The following is an 18,237-nucleotide window of genomic DNA, read 5'->3' on the forward strand; positions in this document are numbered from 1 at the left end:
AGATGTCTTATGATGTATTGGATAGCATACAGAAATCATCTAATTTGCCCTGACACGCAGCAAGCCTTGAACTGGCTGGACCGGGATTCTTGAAACAGAGAAGACGACTTATATGGGCGTGTAAAAATACTGTATTGTGTGCCCGCCTGGGCATGTATATGAATTTTTAAACTTCATTTTTCATAATAGTTATGTATACCACAAAATTTCCTTTGGCTGTTTAGGGGATTAAGTGTAGTATATGAGGCCTTTCACCTTTAGGTCATTTGTTCAAATACAGCTTCCGTTAGCAGCAGCAAAAAGCCATTACTTGCTGATGGCTAATCACTCATTTGTGTGGCACTGAGATAATAACTCTTCCTCCAGTTAGAGGCAAGGGTTTGTTGCAGGAAGAACCAAAAAAAAAAAAAAAACCCCAACATTTTGTCCTAGCTATTGATTTCTATGATAGGCAAAGGGCGTCCCAGTGAGGAACACAGTTTGTCCTTGCCAGCTGAAAATAGGACAGGGCTGGGTTATAAGTTTGTTGTGTGTTCACTTCTGTGCAGAGAGGATTTGGCTCCAGGTCTGCTGTTTGTGGTGGTTGTTTTTTTCCCCTCCTGTTGTTCCCCAGCAAAAGTATAGTTCTGTTCCTTCTTTGTGTTCCTGTTGTCTGATTTCTGAGCTCAAGCTGTCCCCAGTTGAAGGGCTAGGATTTTTTGTTTGGTCTTGTCTAGTAGATATAGGTGAAAAACTGATACTTTTTTAATGAGCCTGAAAAATCCACTTATAACACTGTTTCCTAAGCCTTTTCTTGTTACAAAGTTTATCAGCTACGGCAACAAACCCCAGATAATTATGATGCTTATACTAAAATATTTCTTTTGGAGCTTTAAGCCTACTTTTATTTCTTCCTCATTTAGTCCCAAAGTCAAGGTCTGTTGTTGTTTGCATGTAGTGTTCCTTACTGATAGAGATGGCATTTAGAGGTTAATTCTGAGAGTAGATTTAGCTTGCATCTACGGGTGTATGGTACACCATACATGTGACATGGTACACCATACATGTGACATTTTTCCATTTATGTTCCTGAGATGCCTTGGTAGCAAGGCTTTACGAGATTTTTCTGGTTTAATGTTAATAAGTAATTATTCCTGTAATTCTGTAATGGGCTAAAAGTAATAAATGCCTTGTTCCCTTTCCATGCCTGGATTCTGTAATGAGAATACGATACTAAGCTGGTGGTGACCACGTGCTACTGAAGGCCGCGGGTGACGTCATGCACCAGGGTTGTGACAGTCATTGACTGTGAGGGAGTGGTTTCTGCTGGAGTACAGGAATGAAGCATTTGTGTGGCTGCCTCTGCTCTCTGTGGGTGTTTGGTTTTCATGTTAATGTTTACGTCTCAATACCCCCGCTGTGAAAATGCCTCTCTCCACTTGATTGGCGGTCCATGGTCCTTCTGGGCTTGTCTTCGGAGACTTCACAAGCTCTTTGCCAGCTACGGAGATGTCTCTTCAATGCCTTGTCCTCTTCAGAGGAGGCAAAACGACTCTGTTAAAAACCGTGTGAAAGAGAAGATCACTAAATGCAGAGAGAATAAGGCTGTCAAATGATGGAAAGGAAATTGCTTACAAATATTTTCTGATTTCTTTCTCATACCTTTTACCATCACTTCTCCTTTGTCCTCCTTGGCTGTTTTATCTTAAGATAAACATCGTATTTATTTTCTGTTTACTGTGTGGAGAATTTCAATCCATTTTGAATAGCAAAATGAATGTAAAAAGATACTAGTGTTCTTTTCTCTGGAATAACTGATGCCTTGCAGGGATAACTGGAGGCTATGTGACAGTGGTATTGTAAAGGCAGGCCAAAGGAATCTGTGTTAATCCATTTTCTTTTTCTTGTTATCAGTGTTTCATTTTACATTTTATTTTCCTTTTTAAGTAATAATCAATACTTCTTGGTAGAAATAGCCTAACAACTTTTTTGCCAGCTGCAAAATAAATATACCGTTGCTTTATAATGTTTGTCCAAGTATTACTAATAAAGGGGAATGACATCAAGTTATCCTTGTAAAATTACTTTTGAGCTGTGGAGCTGGGAACTTTTTCCAGGTATTCATTAACTGAGGTTTCTAGCTCACTGGAAGATAAGTGAACATTGTCCCCATTTTAAAAGTGAGACCCTAATGCTTAAGGTTAGTATTTTCTATAACAGCTTTTGTTACTTCACTTTTTGGTTGTCTGGGTATGGTATATTTCTTCAGATGTGCTGATTACCCATAACTTGAGCTTGAAGTTTTGAATAATGAGCTCCTGAGCATCTCCAGACAGAGCCACAAGCCAGCGGGCACTTCTGAAAGTGTGGATTTGTCTGTGTCATTAACTGTGTACAGAGACTTGTAAAGTCCTAGCAGTCTTTTTGGCTGTAATCATTAAACCAGGCTCTCCTACAGGATCAAATGGGAAGAGAAGCTGCAAGCGTAGGGAGAGAACCCTGACTGAAAATACAAATATCTTCAGAAAATGCTCTGGGAGTAATAATAATGAAGAAAAAGTACGGTGGCAAAATAAGTTGCTGCTGATATAATTTTTCTTTCTCTCCCAAGTTTGCCTCTGGTATGGCAGTTTTTTTCCCTTCGACAAATAAATGCAAAGATGAGAATCGCTGCCAAAAACTGTCACATTTCTGGAACTTTCAGCCCCTGATTATTCACATTAAGCCTCCCCCCCCCAGCAGTACAGTATTCTGAATATGTACACCCACCATTCTGTCAGATCGGTGCAGTCTGCGTCTGGTTCATCTTCTGTGTCTTTGATGTGCTCCATAACGTAGGCAAAGAGAGGTCTGATAGTCTCTCTAAAAACCTGACAGTTTGTGTGACAATCTGTCCATGAATCCACAGGCTCCTTGTCAACCAAATGAGCCTTTGAATATCAGAGGTTTTCAGAACAGTGCTTGCAGCATTGCATATGCACTAAAGGGAGAGTACAACAGGCTTCCTTGTAACCTGAGAGATGTCTGCATTTTCCTTAATCATTCCAGGGACATCTCATCATTGCTTGTTGTCTGGTTCTCAGCCCTGCACATGTCGGGGTTATTTAGCAAAGCTTGATTTACTGGAAACTGCACATGGAGAATAATTTGCAGTTGGGGGTAGAGGAAAAACCCCAGGAGGGGGTGGAACTTGCAGGCTTTGGTATACTTCTGTTTTTCGGTGGGTTTTTCTTTTTTGTTTGTTTCTTACAGTGACTCTCTTCCTTGCAGTTCCCTTTACCCATGCAAGTGCATGGATGTGATGCATTTTCTTCAGTGTTCTCCAGTCCTCTTTCACATCCTGATGCCTTGGCTCCCTCCTATTCTGGCTTCCTCTGGGAATCCAGTGAATTGCATTCCTTAGCTACCTGTTGTGGAAAAGGATGGGGTCATGAATATAATTTAGGTTTTTAAAATTGGAACAGGAACTGTTAACTGGGCCAGCTGCTGCAGTTTATAAATGGGGCTTAGGGATATTCTCAGCAGAGAAAAACAGGAGTTTTAGCTGCAGCGTGCCTGTCCGAGGCCGTGGGAGTTCTGTTGGAGGCTCTGTCAAATACCAGCTTTGGCATGACGGCATCAAACCTTAGCTATAAAGTTCCTCCCTTCCCGAAATAAGCTCTTGTGATGGGCCTGACAGGGGAATGTACTTAGTATCTTTTTTTATGTATGACAAGTGCTTGATGACTGCCAATTTTCTATTTTTTAATATTTTTTTTTTTTCCCTCTGAAGTGCTGGTCAGCCTCCAAGTGAAACTTTCGGCTATGTCCCTTGGCACTCTTGATATTCTGGCAGCTCCCTTCTTCCCCTCTTCTCCCCTTCCCTTAGCACTGATTCTGTGCACGCCTGTTGGTCTCTCTTAGACAATGCCCAGTTGTTAGAGGCAGCATCCTGTGACCTAGGAGTTCATCCTGGTTGTGTGACGGATCGGCTGATGGGACCCAGGTATCACTATGGGACTAGTTGTGCAGCTGCCCAGCCCGGGCGCAGTGATTTAGCAGGCATTGCTGTGCCTTTAAAGTCATGGACACTACGTTATCTGTGCAGGTCAGCCAGGTGTAGGACTTCTTTGAAGCAGATGCTGAAAACTGTTGAAGTTTAATCAATGCCTGGGAAGCCTGTTTACCTGCACTTGTCAGGTATAATTGATTCGGGCATTTACAGTGAATTCCTCACCTAAGACTTCTCGCTCCTATATTAAACTTCCAGCTAGGAGGAGAGCGGAGTGATACTCTCCTACAACAGTTTTAGCGTTAATCTGGGCCTTTCACATTGCTGTTGCTGTCCTTGTCAGAAAGTCTGGGTTGCCTGCTGGCATTTTATGGCCTTTCTCTTTGAAGGTGCTTTTACTGTCCAGAGTTTGTGTTTAAAGAACTATTAATGCTTTATTTGCTCTTTCAGAATGGTGTGCTTTAAAGCAACCTCATATAAATGCAGTGTTTAATTCTTTCTGGAGTTTTTTGCTCCTCCTTCCCCTTTTAATCGCCTCTGTAGTAATAATTTCTTTGTTGCTGGCTGTCTTTCTGAGTTGAAGATAACATGAGGCTTTTCTGCATGTTTCCAGTGAGGCACTTGCAGCTCTTCAAAGTTCCTAATACCATCTTTCTGTGGGGTACCTGTTTTAATTGGACTCTTCCCAGGGTACCTTCGTAGAGACAGTCTGACTCTGGCGTGCGATTTCGGTCTGGGTCTGTAAACTTGTTCGTACCCTGATGGAGTATCTCAGTGTGGGACCTGGTTCTGGGAAGTCCTGGGGTGTGTAGCTTTGTTTGACTCACTGTGTGCTTTAGGGGCTGTAGCTTTACCTTTTTGTGCCTAGCTTGGCGTCCACAGGATAAACCCAGCTGTGGTCCTCCCCAGCTCTGCCTCCCTAAAGTTTTGTGGAGATTCGTATTTTGGGGGATTTTATCTTTGAGAAGCTGTCTAGGTATGCTAGAGAATGAATATTTTGCTTTCAACTTAGGGTAGTATTACAGTTGTGAGAAGATTTGTGCAAACAGGAATGTACTTCTGCCCATGATTAGTTTAACTTTCCTGTGTTGTTACTGTGGACATTGTTGTTACTGTGACACTCCAGATCCTCCTGGAAGCTATGCTAAGGCACGTGGAGGACAGGGATGTGATTCGAGACAGCCAGCATGGCTTCACCAAGGGCAAGTCCTGCCTGACCAACCTAGTGGCCTTCTTGGATGGAGTGACTACATCAGTGGACACGGGAAAGGCTACAGATGTCGTCTGTCTGGACCTCTGTAAGGCCTTTGACACGGTCCCCCACAACATCCTTCTCCCTAAACTGGAGAGGTATGGATTTGATGGGTGGACTGTCCGGTGAGTGAGGAATTGGTTAGATGGTCACATCCAGAGGGTAGTGGTCAACGGCTCAATGTCCAGATGGAGATTGGTGACGAGTGGCGTCCCGCAGGGGTCTGTATTGGGACCGGTACTGTTTAATATCTTCATCAATGACACAGACAGTGGGATCAAGTGCACCCTCAGCAAGTTTGCAGATGACACCAAGCTGAGTGGTGCGGTCGACACGCTTGAGGGACGGGATGGCATCCAGAGGGACCTGGGCAAGCTCGAGAAGTGGGCCCGTGTGAACCTCATGAGGTTCAACAAGGCCAAGTGCAAGGTCCTGCACCTGGGTCGGGGCAACCCCCAGCATCAGTACAGGCTGGGGGGGGAAGGGATTGAGAGCAGCCCTGCCGAGAAGGACTTGGGGGTACTGGCGTATGAGAAGCTGGACATGAGCCCGCAATGTGCGCTCGCAGCCCAGAAGGCCAATGGTACCCTGGGCTGCATCCAAAGCAGCGTGGCCAGCAGGTCGAGGGAGGGGATTCTGCCCCTCTACTCTGCTCTGGTGAGACCCCACCTGCAGTACTGCGTCCAGCTCTGGAGCCCTCAGCATAAGAAAGACACAGACCTGTTGGAGCGGGTCCAGAGGAGGGCCACGAAAATGATCAGGGGGATGGAACAACCCTGCTATGAAGAAAGGCTGAGAGATTTGGGGTTGTTCAGCCTAGAGAAGAGAAGGCTTCGGGGAGACCTTCTTGCAGCCTATCAGTACTTCAAGGGGGCTTATAAAAAAGACGGCGGCAGACTTTTTAGCAGGGACTGTTGCGACAGGACAAGGGGGAATGGCTTTAAACTAAAGGGGGGTAGATTTAGACTAGGTATAAGGAGGACATTTTTTACGCTGAGGGTGGTGAAGCACTGGCACAGGTTGCCCGGAGAGGTGGTGGATGCCCCATCCCTGGAAACATTCCAGGTCAGGTTGGACGGGGCTCTGAGCAACCTGATCTAGTTGAAGATGTCCCTGCCCACGTCAGGGGGGTTGGGCTAGACGACCTTTAGAGGTCCCTTCCCACCCAAACTATTCTGTGATTCTGTGATTCTATGATTGCTCTTTTTCTGTCCCCTCTGAATCTTAATCCAGAATTTATGATCTTACAGCCTATTGCCGAAGGAAAGAATAGAATGACACAAATTCAATGCTCTCATTTCATTATTGGTCTCAGCGGGAGGAGTGGATGAACCCACACATGAACAGCAAACAACAGAGCTGTGTTTAGAAGTTGGCTTTGGGTAAAAAAAAAATCTTTTCTCCGTATCAGCAAGCTGTTTGTAGTTGCTTGCATCTTTCCTCTATTACCTTCTGAGAAAAAACATCTGAATTCGCATAAAAGCAGTTTAACCCTTGGCTTCTATGGTCTCGTGATATGCTTTATATGCATATTTCTCTTCCTTGTTAATCGGCTTCTATGTGTATGTGCACTTGTGCTTGATAGGAAGGAGAAAATGTGAATGATCTCTTTTAGCTAAATGCTAGCTGATGCCAACAAACAAGCTGAGCAGGGACTCAAGAGGAGTGAACTCAGGAGGTGAAGAGATTGCTTCTTGCAATGTGTCCTGAAATTCCCAAACTCCCTGTTTTGGACCAAAGTTGATAGCAGTGATTGATAGTGTAGGTTGATTTTAACAGATCCAAAGGGTCGTCCAGTGAACAGATCGGTTCAGTTCATCTGCCTCTGTACGTGCGGGAGGGGTGCAAGTAGATGGGGTAATTTTTCAAATCTCTTAGGAGCCATTTGCATGAGACTTCTGAGCAATGAGAACAAGCAACCTGATTTATAGTGCGTGTGAACCAGCGACCCAGTGAGGTGTGTGGTCCCCGAGTGTGCCTTTGCTTCTCTCAGGCAGTGCTGTGAGCAAAGGTGGTTCCCGAAGCCTGCACTAACTGAAGTTTTTCTGTAGCTTCCCACTGTTCCTCGTGGCAGCAGCTGTGTCCAGGGCACGTGCGTGTTCCCCGTCCCCAAGTGCATGCGGGCAGTTGGCAATCATGCTGCTTTATCAGGATGGTGTGAGGTCTTATTTCTGGCTTTATAAGCAGCTGAAAGCAGGAATTTGAACATCTCCCAGTTGACATTTGATACATGAGAAGCAACCTCTGCTTTTCTTTCCCCTTTTTCTCCCAAATTTGCAGTGTTTCCTACTCCTGGGGCACACCACATATTCCCCCTGCCATGCAGCACCACCTCTCGTACTCCTTTCAGCTCGAGTGGGGCTTGTGGTGGGAGGTTTGCTGGAAGCTGGCGAGCGCGGAGGGCAGGAGAGGGGATCGAAACAACGTGTCTGTCAGGTGCGAGGCAGATTGTACCATCTAATCCCCCGGCTGTCGTCTGCAGCATTTGTCAAGGCCTCCACTGGCCTGCTCCATTTCATCACAGGTATCACTAGCATTCATCTAGGCTGGCAGCATTTCAACAGCTGTTAATCCTCTTTGTATCTTTAAGCACTGTGACCACTGACAAGCTTCTATAGTCTGAGGTGTGAAAATATCTAAGATAGCTGTGGTGATGGTGGTTGGGGTTGGTTTTTTTTTAATCCAAACACCTTCTGATCCGTTGACCTAGACTGAACCTGATGGAGAAATCAGTGTCCCCGTGTCAGGTTTTTGCTGCTGCTGCTTGATGTTCACGAACAATTTTGCCTAAAATCTGATTGATTTCTAGTTCCTCATGCTTGCGTGGCTTGGTTTTCTGTTTTACGTGTTACCGCAAGTAGCGCATGTTTCACTGAAGTTGTAAGGAATGTGTTTTAATGTCAATGTGAGAATGAGCTGGCAGGGTTTTCTCTTTATGCTTCAATTACTTTCCTTCCTGAAATAACCCTGAGAACTCCGTCTTCTGCTATATTGTTTTCTTACTTTCGTTGCTGTATGTTGTGGAAAGGGCCTGGACAGTATAGCGAGGTGTAGTAGTGAGTGTTGGAGTTTCTCTGCATGTTTGCAGCCAAGGAGAAATGCTGAATTAAAATTACTCCAAATTTAGCTCTAAGTCTTAAAATTGGTTCCCTTTGGAAGGGGAATTTTTAGTGCAAGGGTGTTTTGGGAGGAGTGGGGGAACAAGGGTATAGCAGCAAATCTGTTGTAGAAAAGCAGCAGGGTAAAAGAAAGTGGTCCTGTTGGTCTTTAGGCTCTAGTTATGTATTTTTATAACTTCTTGGTGTTTTTATTATTTGCTACGAACCATCATTTAATAGCAGGGGAAAATCTTTCAAACTAACATTTCTTTGTTTAGTTTGTTTGTCCTCTCTAGAGAGCTCTCTCCCCATATGACAAAGCTCTGATGTTCTGAAGTTGGCTCCCCTAAGGCTCAGCTTTATTGAGAGAAGTGAAACATTTTAGGTGGTTCATTCATTCTTTCTGTGTCTCTCGTTATTTGAGCCCTTCTGGTGTCCTTTGGTCATGTTTTTAAACTTATTTCTGCAACTAAGACTGCCAGGAGCTTTATTTAATAATAGTTGAGGTCTCATGTTCAACTTTTCCTTTGTGAGCTGCCATTTTATCTCAAGCATCAAATATTGTAAGAGTAAATTAAAAGCAGCGTTGATGTCTTGTAATTTTCTGTTGAATGTTCTCTTTTACTGTGCAACTGAATATTGTTTTACGAAACTAAAGGACTTCACTAAGACTACGGGCAACTCGGACTGTTTCAAGTGCAAATACCACACCTTGATCCTGCTAAATAGCCCTTGTGTGTGGGCGGCTCTGCTGTAAGTCGCGGGAAGTGCATAGGTGGTTCCTGGCTTGGTTCCTCATTTGCAACCTTATCATAAAGTCCTAGATTTTTGTAGGCCATTGGAACATTATCCCCTGCTGTCACAGTGTGACAGGGTAAAATACTGAAAATGAAGCAGATCTTACATCTGAAGTTGTATAGATGAGGATACTTGGAAAATTATTCTCTGTAAGTAGAAGCCCCAAATCACAGATCCTGCCATGACTGTGCCCATGCTGAAAGGCCTGTCTGTTGCTCATTTAGCCCATTTGTTGCTCATTTAGTGTTGAGGACAAAAAGTGAATGTGACTTTCCCAACGTAGGAAAGAGCCTAGAGGCCAAGGAAAACCTGTTTATCAAGTCTGCTTGTTGAACGAACACAGGTTTAAATGGTAAAACTGTTTTTCTTACTTGGGGAAGCATTTAAAAATACTGATTCATGGCATTGGAAATACTGCTTCATTGGTTTTTAGGGTTTTTGAGGGGGAGGGGGGAAGAAGGAGGCAGAGAAGTCTGACTCAAAGGCAAGAGGCCCAGTTGGATCACATGCAAAGAACTTTCCTTTTCATTTTTAAAACTCAGCAGCTTTCATCTTCAGGTTGAAGGTCTTCTGTGCCCCTCCTTGATCTTAGCATTGTTCCTTGTGGTTTCTTTGAGGTCGGGTCTCTCCTCCTTTCCCTCACTGAGATTCTTGCCTCTCCGTTCAGGTTCTCTCTTGCCTGCTTTTCATCAGCTTTAGGATCTAGAGCTATTTCATACTGGTTTCTTTCCCAGCTATTTTTGTCCATGTTTGTAGTTGATGTTGTTGCAGATGGGGCTGGCCATAGTACTGGGCAGTTGAACTCTCTCTCTGATAAACTAGGCAAGGTTGTGCCACAACCACTTTAATCAACAGTGCAACAAATAAATGAATCTATTGGCTATTTTTTCTTTCTTTAGGTGGGTTAAATGCCAACCTCATGCTGGGTCTCACGTACAACATATTTGTTCCTGTTTTCCTCTCCTGCTGTTGTTTCACTGCAGAGTGCTGCAGGCTAATAGTATCTGACGGGGTTACTTCCTATTGCCTGAAAAATGTTTAATTTTACTACCTTGCTTTCTCTCTTTCCCACTTTCTCTCATTTTGATCTCTCAAATCCAGTCCCTCTGAGAAATCAGACAGTATGAAATATGAAAATTGCTTGGATAGTAATTGGAGAAATGGTGAGACTTATGAAACCCATGGAGATAATGCTTACATCTACTTATTCACATTATTTAATTTTTAATGGCAAATTTAATTAATGAAGCACAGGTCTTGTGGTTTCATGTGTGAATAAGTAACAGCAGGGAGCTGAAAGTCATGAGATCTGTTTACAGGACAGAGAAAAAGGCTCCATTAAAAGCTGAACTTTTTATTACAGGAAGGAGTAAAATGTGTTTAATAGCATAGAAGTTTGACCATTATGTAACAAGTAAGTAAATGAAAACTTTAATGACAATTTGCTGGCAAAATGCATTTTGAAGTGGTTACTCATCCATGATTTCTCAGTTTAAGTCTGTCTCCTAGGTCAAAGTTTGGAAAAGCAAAGTCTGTTCTGTGGGTTTTTCGGTATGTGACATAAATTCAGGCACCAGAGATAAAATGCTTAAATATAGCACCTTGAAGCCTAGGCTCTGAAAACCTGTATTAACCTTCCAATTAGCTAAGCCTCACACAACTTCAGTGATACAGGCAGCTGTTATCCCTCGCTTGCAGATGGAGAATGGTGACTCGTCCAAGATTGCACAAGTGGCAGAACCGCTAATAGAACTTGGGTTATATCTGTCCTTTCCTTTTTCTAACCACTGAACAATATGTGTCGTCTCATCATGTGCAGGACCACAGCTGCATTTATGGGAAAATAAATGAAGAAGAGCAAGAATAGTATTCTATATAAAATGACCAAATTTGGGGAGAGACGAGATAGCAGCTAGAACCGGCCCTAAATGAATAGCTGTCCTCGCTTTCAATACCATTTTGTCACTTTTTTGATTGATTAGTGCATATTTTCTGCATGTGCCTTTTCAGACTAAGGGCCTTGCAGATGAGTTTTGAGTGAGGCAATTGCAGCTATTTCAGTATAAAGTCCAGAGGCTTTGCCTAAAGCAGCTCTATCAGCAGTTTAGTAACACAAGACCTTGCAGCGAAGTCGCTGGGGGTGCACAGCCATTCCCTTCTGCTGTTTGTGCCTGGGAGGCTTGTAAGTGCAGCCGAGAGGAGGAATTCATCCTCCATGTTCAGCGGCTGAGCAGTTGTGAACTAAAACTCTTTCCATGCAAGCTCAGGAGAATTTAATGCAAACCTCTTAAGCCCTGGAGCAAGACACTCCAGACTCTGTTTGGCAGTGCCTTAACTGATACCTGATACGCCTTCCTATGTTGTTAAAAGGGAAACAGGCTGCATAATTTTCTTTTAAAGAAAAAGTAACATAAGTAGAAGCACTGAAATGTAAAATGGATTTTCCAGTGCTAGCAACCAATTTTGATACTTGAATGTCAGTAACTTACAAGATCCTTCACAGCAATTAATGAAAAAAGAGAACAAAACACAACCTAACTCAAAATAACTGGGTGCTGGAAACACCTTGTTTTTGTGGTTTCATGGAATAATCAAAGCTGACAGTTGGTTGTTAGTGACCTTTTATGGCCTTGATGCATTTTGCTGAAAAGAAAATCAACTTTTAAGCATTTTTTTGTGTTCTTTGAACTGAATATGCTGTTTGTTGTTGGAAATCTTTATTAATTATAGATGATAACTTTGTGACTGGATAAGATCTGAGATGCCTTTAATTTTTAGAGCTGAGCATTATATTCTTTGTTTCAGAATGCAGAGATCTACAAGCTGACATCCGAGCAGTACCAGGAGGCAGCCACCAAGGCAGAGGAGTGGATAAAGTGAGGAGTCATTTTTGTTCTTTTCAGCAGTTCCAGTTGCATTTCATAATGCTCTGTGTGTAGCCTCTAGATATTCCCATAAACGGAGTGTGAAGTTACCTCCTGTCAGGTATTTAGGGGGCTGAGGAGTTATAAGCTAGCATCCTCTCCTTCTGTGCCAAGCTTGACAGAATTTAGTATAAAGTTGTTAGATCTTGCACGGGAGAATGAGCGAGAAGACATGGACTTAGAAAATTCACATTAAATGGGAATATTTACTAGGGTTTTCAAAATTGCAATGGAACGTGTTTAATCTGTTCAAACTTTGACCCAATGTGTTTAACCTACACATTGCAGCATTGGGCGAGTGCATGGGAGTAGGAAAAATGGCACCACTTCTAAAATTTTCATTGTCCAGGGAAGAAGAAGGTAAACAGCCTAAATCTTACCCCTGTAAATTTCAGTCAAAATAGAGTTGTAATTATCATGAATGTTTTCTTAGAATGAGTGCAATGATTTTTCTGACCTTTTTTATTGGCCTTAGCACAATTAGCGGACCTTTAATGTTGTCTTTTTACCATGAGCATATTTAGTGTCTAAATTCCATTTGTATTTGCCAGTAGTGTTATATAGCTTATTGTTCCACATGCACTAACAGCTGTCCAAGAAAAAATATTTTCTATAATTCTTTAATATTAATGAGTCCAAAGCAATTACACTATCAAGAGCAGCACTCAGATCTCAGTTGGGTAAACAGTTGGCCAACATGCAGTAAACTGGAGTAGCAACATATGTAGTCCAGTTGGGTCCAGTCCAGACTGTATGATACTTAATTGCATAAATAGATAATATAGTAGTGATGAATATGTTAGTGGGGTGTGCAGTATATTGTGCTGCCTTTATTTAAATTTATGTTTGGCTGCCAAAGCATCACATAACCTGTTGTAATTTCATATTTCTGTTTGGACAGTCAAGTTGCTAAAGAAGCCAAAACAAAGCAGCTAACACATTGCGTGCATTTTCATGCAGTTTTCCATAGTAGAATTCTAAATTCTGGTTTTAAATAAAGTTTTAAAAATTCATAGGACATAAAGTTCTGACAGTGATCAGTTCAGTCTTTTCTTGGATTTGCTTCCGCAGATGTGTGATCAGTTGTTTGGAACACATGTAGCATGATTTATCCTTGTGACTTTGTAAAGGAAGAGATCGGGACCTTGGATTATGTTCTTTACTTGCTATTACAGACTGTTACTAACCTATTTTTTATAGTAGTCTTAAGTTTGGTTCCTGAGGTTTCAGTTTCATTTGGTCTCAGAATTCTGTTTCTTGTGGAGATGAAGACTGGTAATGTAGGAAACTCAGGAATGCAACCATTTCTCGTAACGGCTAGTGGCTGAGACCAACGCAAACGATAATGACTTCTTTCTTTCAAGATTCAGAAAATGTGTTTATGGTCTCTTAGGGGTTCCTTTCCCTTTTCTTTGAGCCTTCATCATCTGCCAGTCCCTGGCTTCTGGCCTTATTGTACAATGCCCTTCTATTTGAAGGCCATATGAACTTGAGCCGTCATAAAGGGACAGACTCCTTAGGCTGTCTTCCTTGCAGCCAGAAGAGACACTTGCCCTAATGTGAATTTTGTGTGAAAAGATAACATGGCTGGGGGATGCCTTGAGAAGGGACAAGCTGTGTGGCACTAGTGAAACTGAGGGAGAAGGTGAACATCATACTTTCTATTTCTTTACAGTAGAAATTGCCAGCAATAGCCAGGATTGCACTGAGCTGTGTGCTGGAGTGCATGATCTGGGATAATGCCCTTTGATAATTGTACATGCGGGAAGAATCATTGCTTTGCCCCATCAGCCTGCAGTGTATGCACCTCTTACAGCAGTATGCAGTGATCCTTTTTGGGATCATTGCCTTGGTGCACAACGCGCTGTACAAACACTCTCAAAGAGTGCACATGCCTCACATGTGGGTCATGATAAGGCTGGGACAGGGACAGGGAAACTTCCTTCGTACATTGGCATTCATGCTTAATTGGCAGGACTTGAAGTCTGCATGTCGTGAGGTCCTCTTGTTAGGTGTTGTACATTCAAGTCTTTCTACAGCATGTTTATGGTAATAAATTACAAGATGCTGTGACTTCAGTGGAAAGAATAGTTTGCTCATCCTGTTTTGCGCTTTCATATTAGACACACAAGCACAGTAAGTGCTAAGATAGGTAAGACTGATTTGTGCACATCTAGTAGCTTGGTTGGCAGGAATAAACTGACACTCCAGCAAAATTACATGAACTGGAATATAGCCGACGTATGAATGAAGCGCAGGTCTGCCTGCTTCCAGTGCTGGACTACGACAGCTCCTGTAACGAAAGGAAACCAGGAGTGGCACTTTCTCCATCTGCAGAGGAGAGTGCATCTTTTTCCCATAGTGTCTCTTCCCTAGCTTGTATCATCCCTGTTTCACTGAACTCTTTGACCTACCCCTGGCACTTGTGCCTTGTGAGACCCATCTACCCTGTATTTGTTGTCTTCTGCCAGTGTGTATTAGCATAGCTGGTGGAAGAAGAGGGGAATAGAGCTGAGGCTGTTTCCACAGTGAGTACCCTGTTTTTCGGAGTCCATGTTGAAGCAAAGATAAGAAATATCTGAAACAAAAAAACAGTGTTTTCTTGGCACTTACTGACTTTTGTAATTCCGTTATCAACACCTACAGCTCTGCACAAGTGGTCAAGTGTCCCACAGACTATTTCCTCTCCTTAGTGATTATCAGGCATTGCAGGACTTAGGAATATTGTACAAGCTTTCTACCAGTGACCCTTCACAGCATGCCTGCGAGGTAGCCAGGTGACCTTCCTATCTCCCTTTGTATAGAAACAGAAGTGAAGTACTTAGTGCTGAGCTTCATATTAAATCACCGACACAGTCATTAACTCTTGGTTTCTACTTCAAGGTAGGATGCTAGGCTTGATGCCTGCATGGCCTGACTTCTTCAGTGGACTTTGCTCCTCATCTCTTCACCTGAACCCAGCCTGCTCCTGTCTCTGCAATCCTCCTCCCACAGTGTCTCCTGCTTTGTTCTGGGCTCTGTCCAACCTGTTTCTTTCTCCCAGGAAGAAGATCCTAGCAACAAGAAACCACTGAGCACAGCTTTCAGCACCTTAAGCAACTTGCCCTTGTTGCTTACATGCTGTGGTGAATTGGACAGTTGCCACGGACATATTGTCTCAATGATGTTGTTATAATTGGTGCATTATTATTTTTCTCTTTTGTTAACCAACAGAATTAAGGTCTGGGGACCTAGAACTTTTTTCCCCCCTTCCTTCCCTGTTTAGCAAACTGTGCACATCAGTAACCACCCACAAAGGAAGCAGCGTGTAAATAAAAAGCCAGTGCTCCCCGCCCTTCACTTCATTCCACATCCTTTTCTCAGTGTTCATAGAGCCATGACTCAGACTGGGTTTAGAGAAGACAACTTGCTAATCCTCTCCCCGCTACAGAGACTAAAATGGCATTTCATTCCAAGCTCTATTAATGCGCCCGCTCCGGGGATAAAGCAGCACTCCCAAAAGGCAGTGGCCAAATTTTTTTTCTGTTGCGTTGTCTTTGTCTTCTTTTGAGTGTTACATTTAGATTAGCTTCTGAGGATTAAATGTTATTACAGTCCCTGAATCTGTTAAGGGGAAGGAAAAAAACATCGGTAAAGAGGTTATGGCTTAGTGCAGGCACTCTAGATTTATCCTCAAAATGCTGTTTTTTTTAAAAAAAAATATTTATTTTCTTTTGTGAAGGTTGTCTTATCACATTTTTATTTTATTTTTGTAGTTGGTAAATTTGGATGCAAGAATTGGCATGGGTGGGGGTGTGACTCTCTAAAAGGTAAAGCGACAGGAGTGGAGTGAGGGGATTAGGAAGCTGTTAAAAGATAAAATTGTTCTGAAGCAGTTTCCCTCCGAGATCTCCTTATAGTTTGCAGAACTGTTTCTGAAGCTGCTTACTGATGGCTGTGTTGCTTTGCATGTTGTGCTGAGAAGACTGCATATGCTTTGCACTGTTATCAAGGAGTGCATAAAGAACATCGTTATCTTATCCTGATAGGGATCAGCCTTGAATCCAAGGCAGCTTTCCAATGGAGAAACTGCCAAAGAGATTTACTCCATATGGGACTTAGTATCTAAGAGTTCCATTTAACGGTCCTAAGATCTTTAAACTTAATGGACATGAGTATTTAAGGTGATTACGTTAGAGAAACTGGCACGTAGTAAGTATCCTCCTGGGCTGAACGTGGAGTAGAGAACCACACTGACTCAGTGGGGGTAGGGGGAGAAAGTTCATAGATGGACTGTCCGCTGTGAACAGGGAATTTATAGCTTGCTTTCAGTACTCATGGAAATGAAGGTTTTATTGAATCGCACAAAATTTTATGAGGCTGATGGCCCCTCAATTAAAATGGCAACACTAACTGGAACCTAGAGGAACCGCCTTTTCTTTTTTTCTTCTTTTTTTTTCTTGTTTGTGTAGATCTGGAAAGTTTATAAGATACTTATGTGGTGATACTTGAGTTTATTAATCTTGAAATGTACTAGGAGGCCTCAGGTATTTCAACAGAGGGCTGTGCCCAGGAGTCAAGCTCTGAAATAGTTATTATGTGGACAGCTGTGAAGCCCAAGGAGAGGGAGGGTAAAGACATCATAGTTTTCAAAGTTGCTCTGGGATTTCTCCTGTCATTAGATTAGATAAATGATTAATTCAGTGTTGAAATTAAGAGCCTCTGCAATAGGGATTTAAGAGTTTTCAGGAATAAAAGACTGATTACTGCTGGGAGCTCATCCCCAGCCTTATATCAACATAGTTCTTTTGTGCCCTGCAATGATGATACCTTCACAAAAAATGGTTTGGCTCCATCCCCATGCTGTTCTTCCCTCAGCGCTTGGTTTGTGTTAGTTTTTCCTACTTCTGTCTGTGCTGAGACTGTTTCATGTAATTTTTAAATAAAGAGATGAGTTATTAGTCCAAGCCTTGCTGTTTCTCACGTTTATAAAGTTGCTCTTAGTAAGAAATTGCAATATTGCTGTAAGAGACTATAAGGCATGAGTTTCCCCAAAGTTATTTCAAAAGAAGGTAAAAGAGTAGATGAGTCAATTTTGACTTTGTGTCATTTTACATGGTGTGAATTTTACTGAAAGAAAAACTGATCATTTTCATTTCTGCTTCACAAAGGTTTTCACCTGTTTACATTAACATGTAAACATTTTCTTTACGAATTCTGGAAGGCCTGTTGTTAAGCAACTGTTTGTACCAGTGCATTGATTTCCAAGCAAGGTCTGTTCCCCTACTACTTTAGGAATTTGGTATGTGGTAATAGAAGTCGAATATGTGTAACGGATTTGTGTAAATGTTCCAGTTGGGCCAGATTATTCTTTTTTGCACCAAATTTTAAATCTTGAAAATTTATTAGGTTGTACACTTTATGCAAGCTGTCAAATCTTCTTTCTGAAGTTCAGTTCTTGGGGTATACTAAGATACTGGTTCTAAATAAGACTTTCCTTTTGCCCAGTTAGTAAAATAATGTTCTAATCTAGCGTTCACAGTATTGTCTGCATGATGATATCATGCACGATGAAGGATGACTAATAAATCAGTCCAATGAACTGAGATTGCAGTTCTGTTAGTGCTGAAAAACTGGTGTAAAATATTAATATATCTTTTCAAAATTGCAAGAGCATTTCTTCAGAGGTACATTGGTAGAACTTTGGGATTTATAAAATAAGACCTGAATAGCAAAGGAAGAGGTGCCAAAGAGACTATGTAGTCAATTAGGGATGTTTCTATTGCTATCGATTTTTACATGGAAAGCACTTGTATTCTGTAGTAATGTTGCCATTATAAAACCCTTAGATCAGGGTTTGTTGGCAGGCTAAATCCAGATTGTTTTCAAAAGCATGGATATTTGTGCAGCTGTTAAAACAAACCTCAGACATACTTTGTGCATCAGAGTACATGAAATATTTCAGTTCAAAGCTCTTTATCACGCAGAATGCAGTGAAAATAGCAGTAGATCTCTGCCCTCAGATTGGGAATTATATATTCCTCTGGGTACCATGGTGGAAGCAAGGTTTCTCTAGGTTTCATAGTATTTTATTGTGTATCTAGATGTGATAACAGGTCCACACCAAAGTCCAGAACTTCTTGTGCCTTTGGTCCCCCCCTCCCCTTGGCTTGAGTTGCGAAAGTATCATGAATATTAATTAATGACCCAGCTCAG

At 42.2% G+C, this 18,237-nt stretch overlaps 1 protein-coding gene across 2 annotated transcripts in view; it reads left to right on the plus strand.

Annotated features, from left to right (window-relative positions):
* CHCHD6 (coiled-coil-helix-coiled-coil-helix domain containing 6) overlaps positions 1-18,237 on the plus strand; it is a 121,829-nt gene that overhangs the window by 54,144 nt on the left and 49,448 nt on the right. For both annotated transcript variants that reach the window (XM_009321037.1, XM_009321038.1), the window contains one exon: positions 11,924-11,994. In XM_009321037.1, coding sequence (XP_009319312.1) covers positions 11,924-11,994 — 71 coding nt within the window. The remainder of the gene's footprint in view (positions 1-11,923; positions 11,995-18,237) is intronic.

Source organism: Pygoscelis adeliae, unplaced genomic scaffold (assembly GCF_000699105.1).
Source record: "Pygoscelis adeliae isolate BGI_AS28 unplaced genomic scaffold, ASM69910v1 Scaffold453, whole genome shotgun sequence".
NCBI classification, from domain to species: Eukaryota; Metazoa; Chordata; class Aves; order Sphenisciformes; family Spheniscidae; genus Pygoscelis; species Pygoscelis adeliae.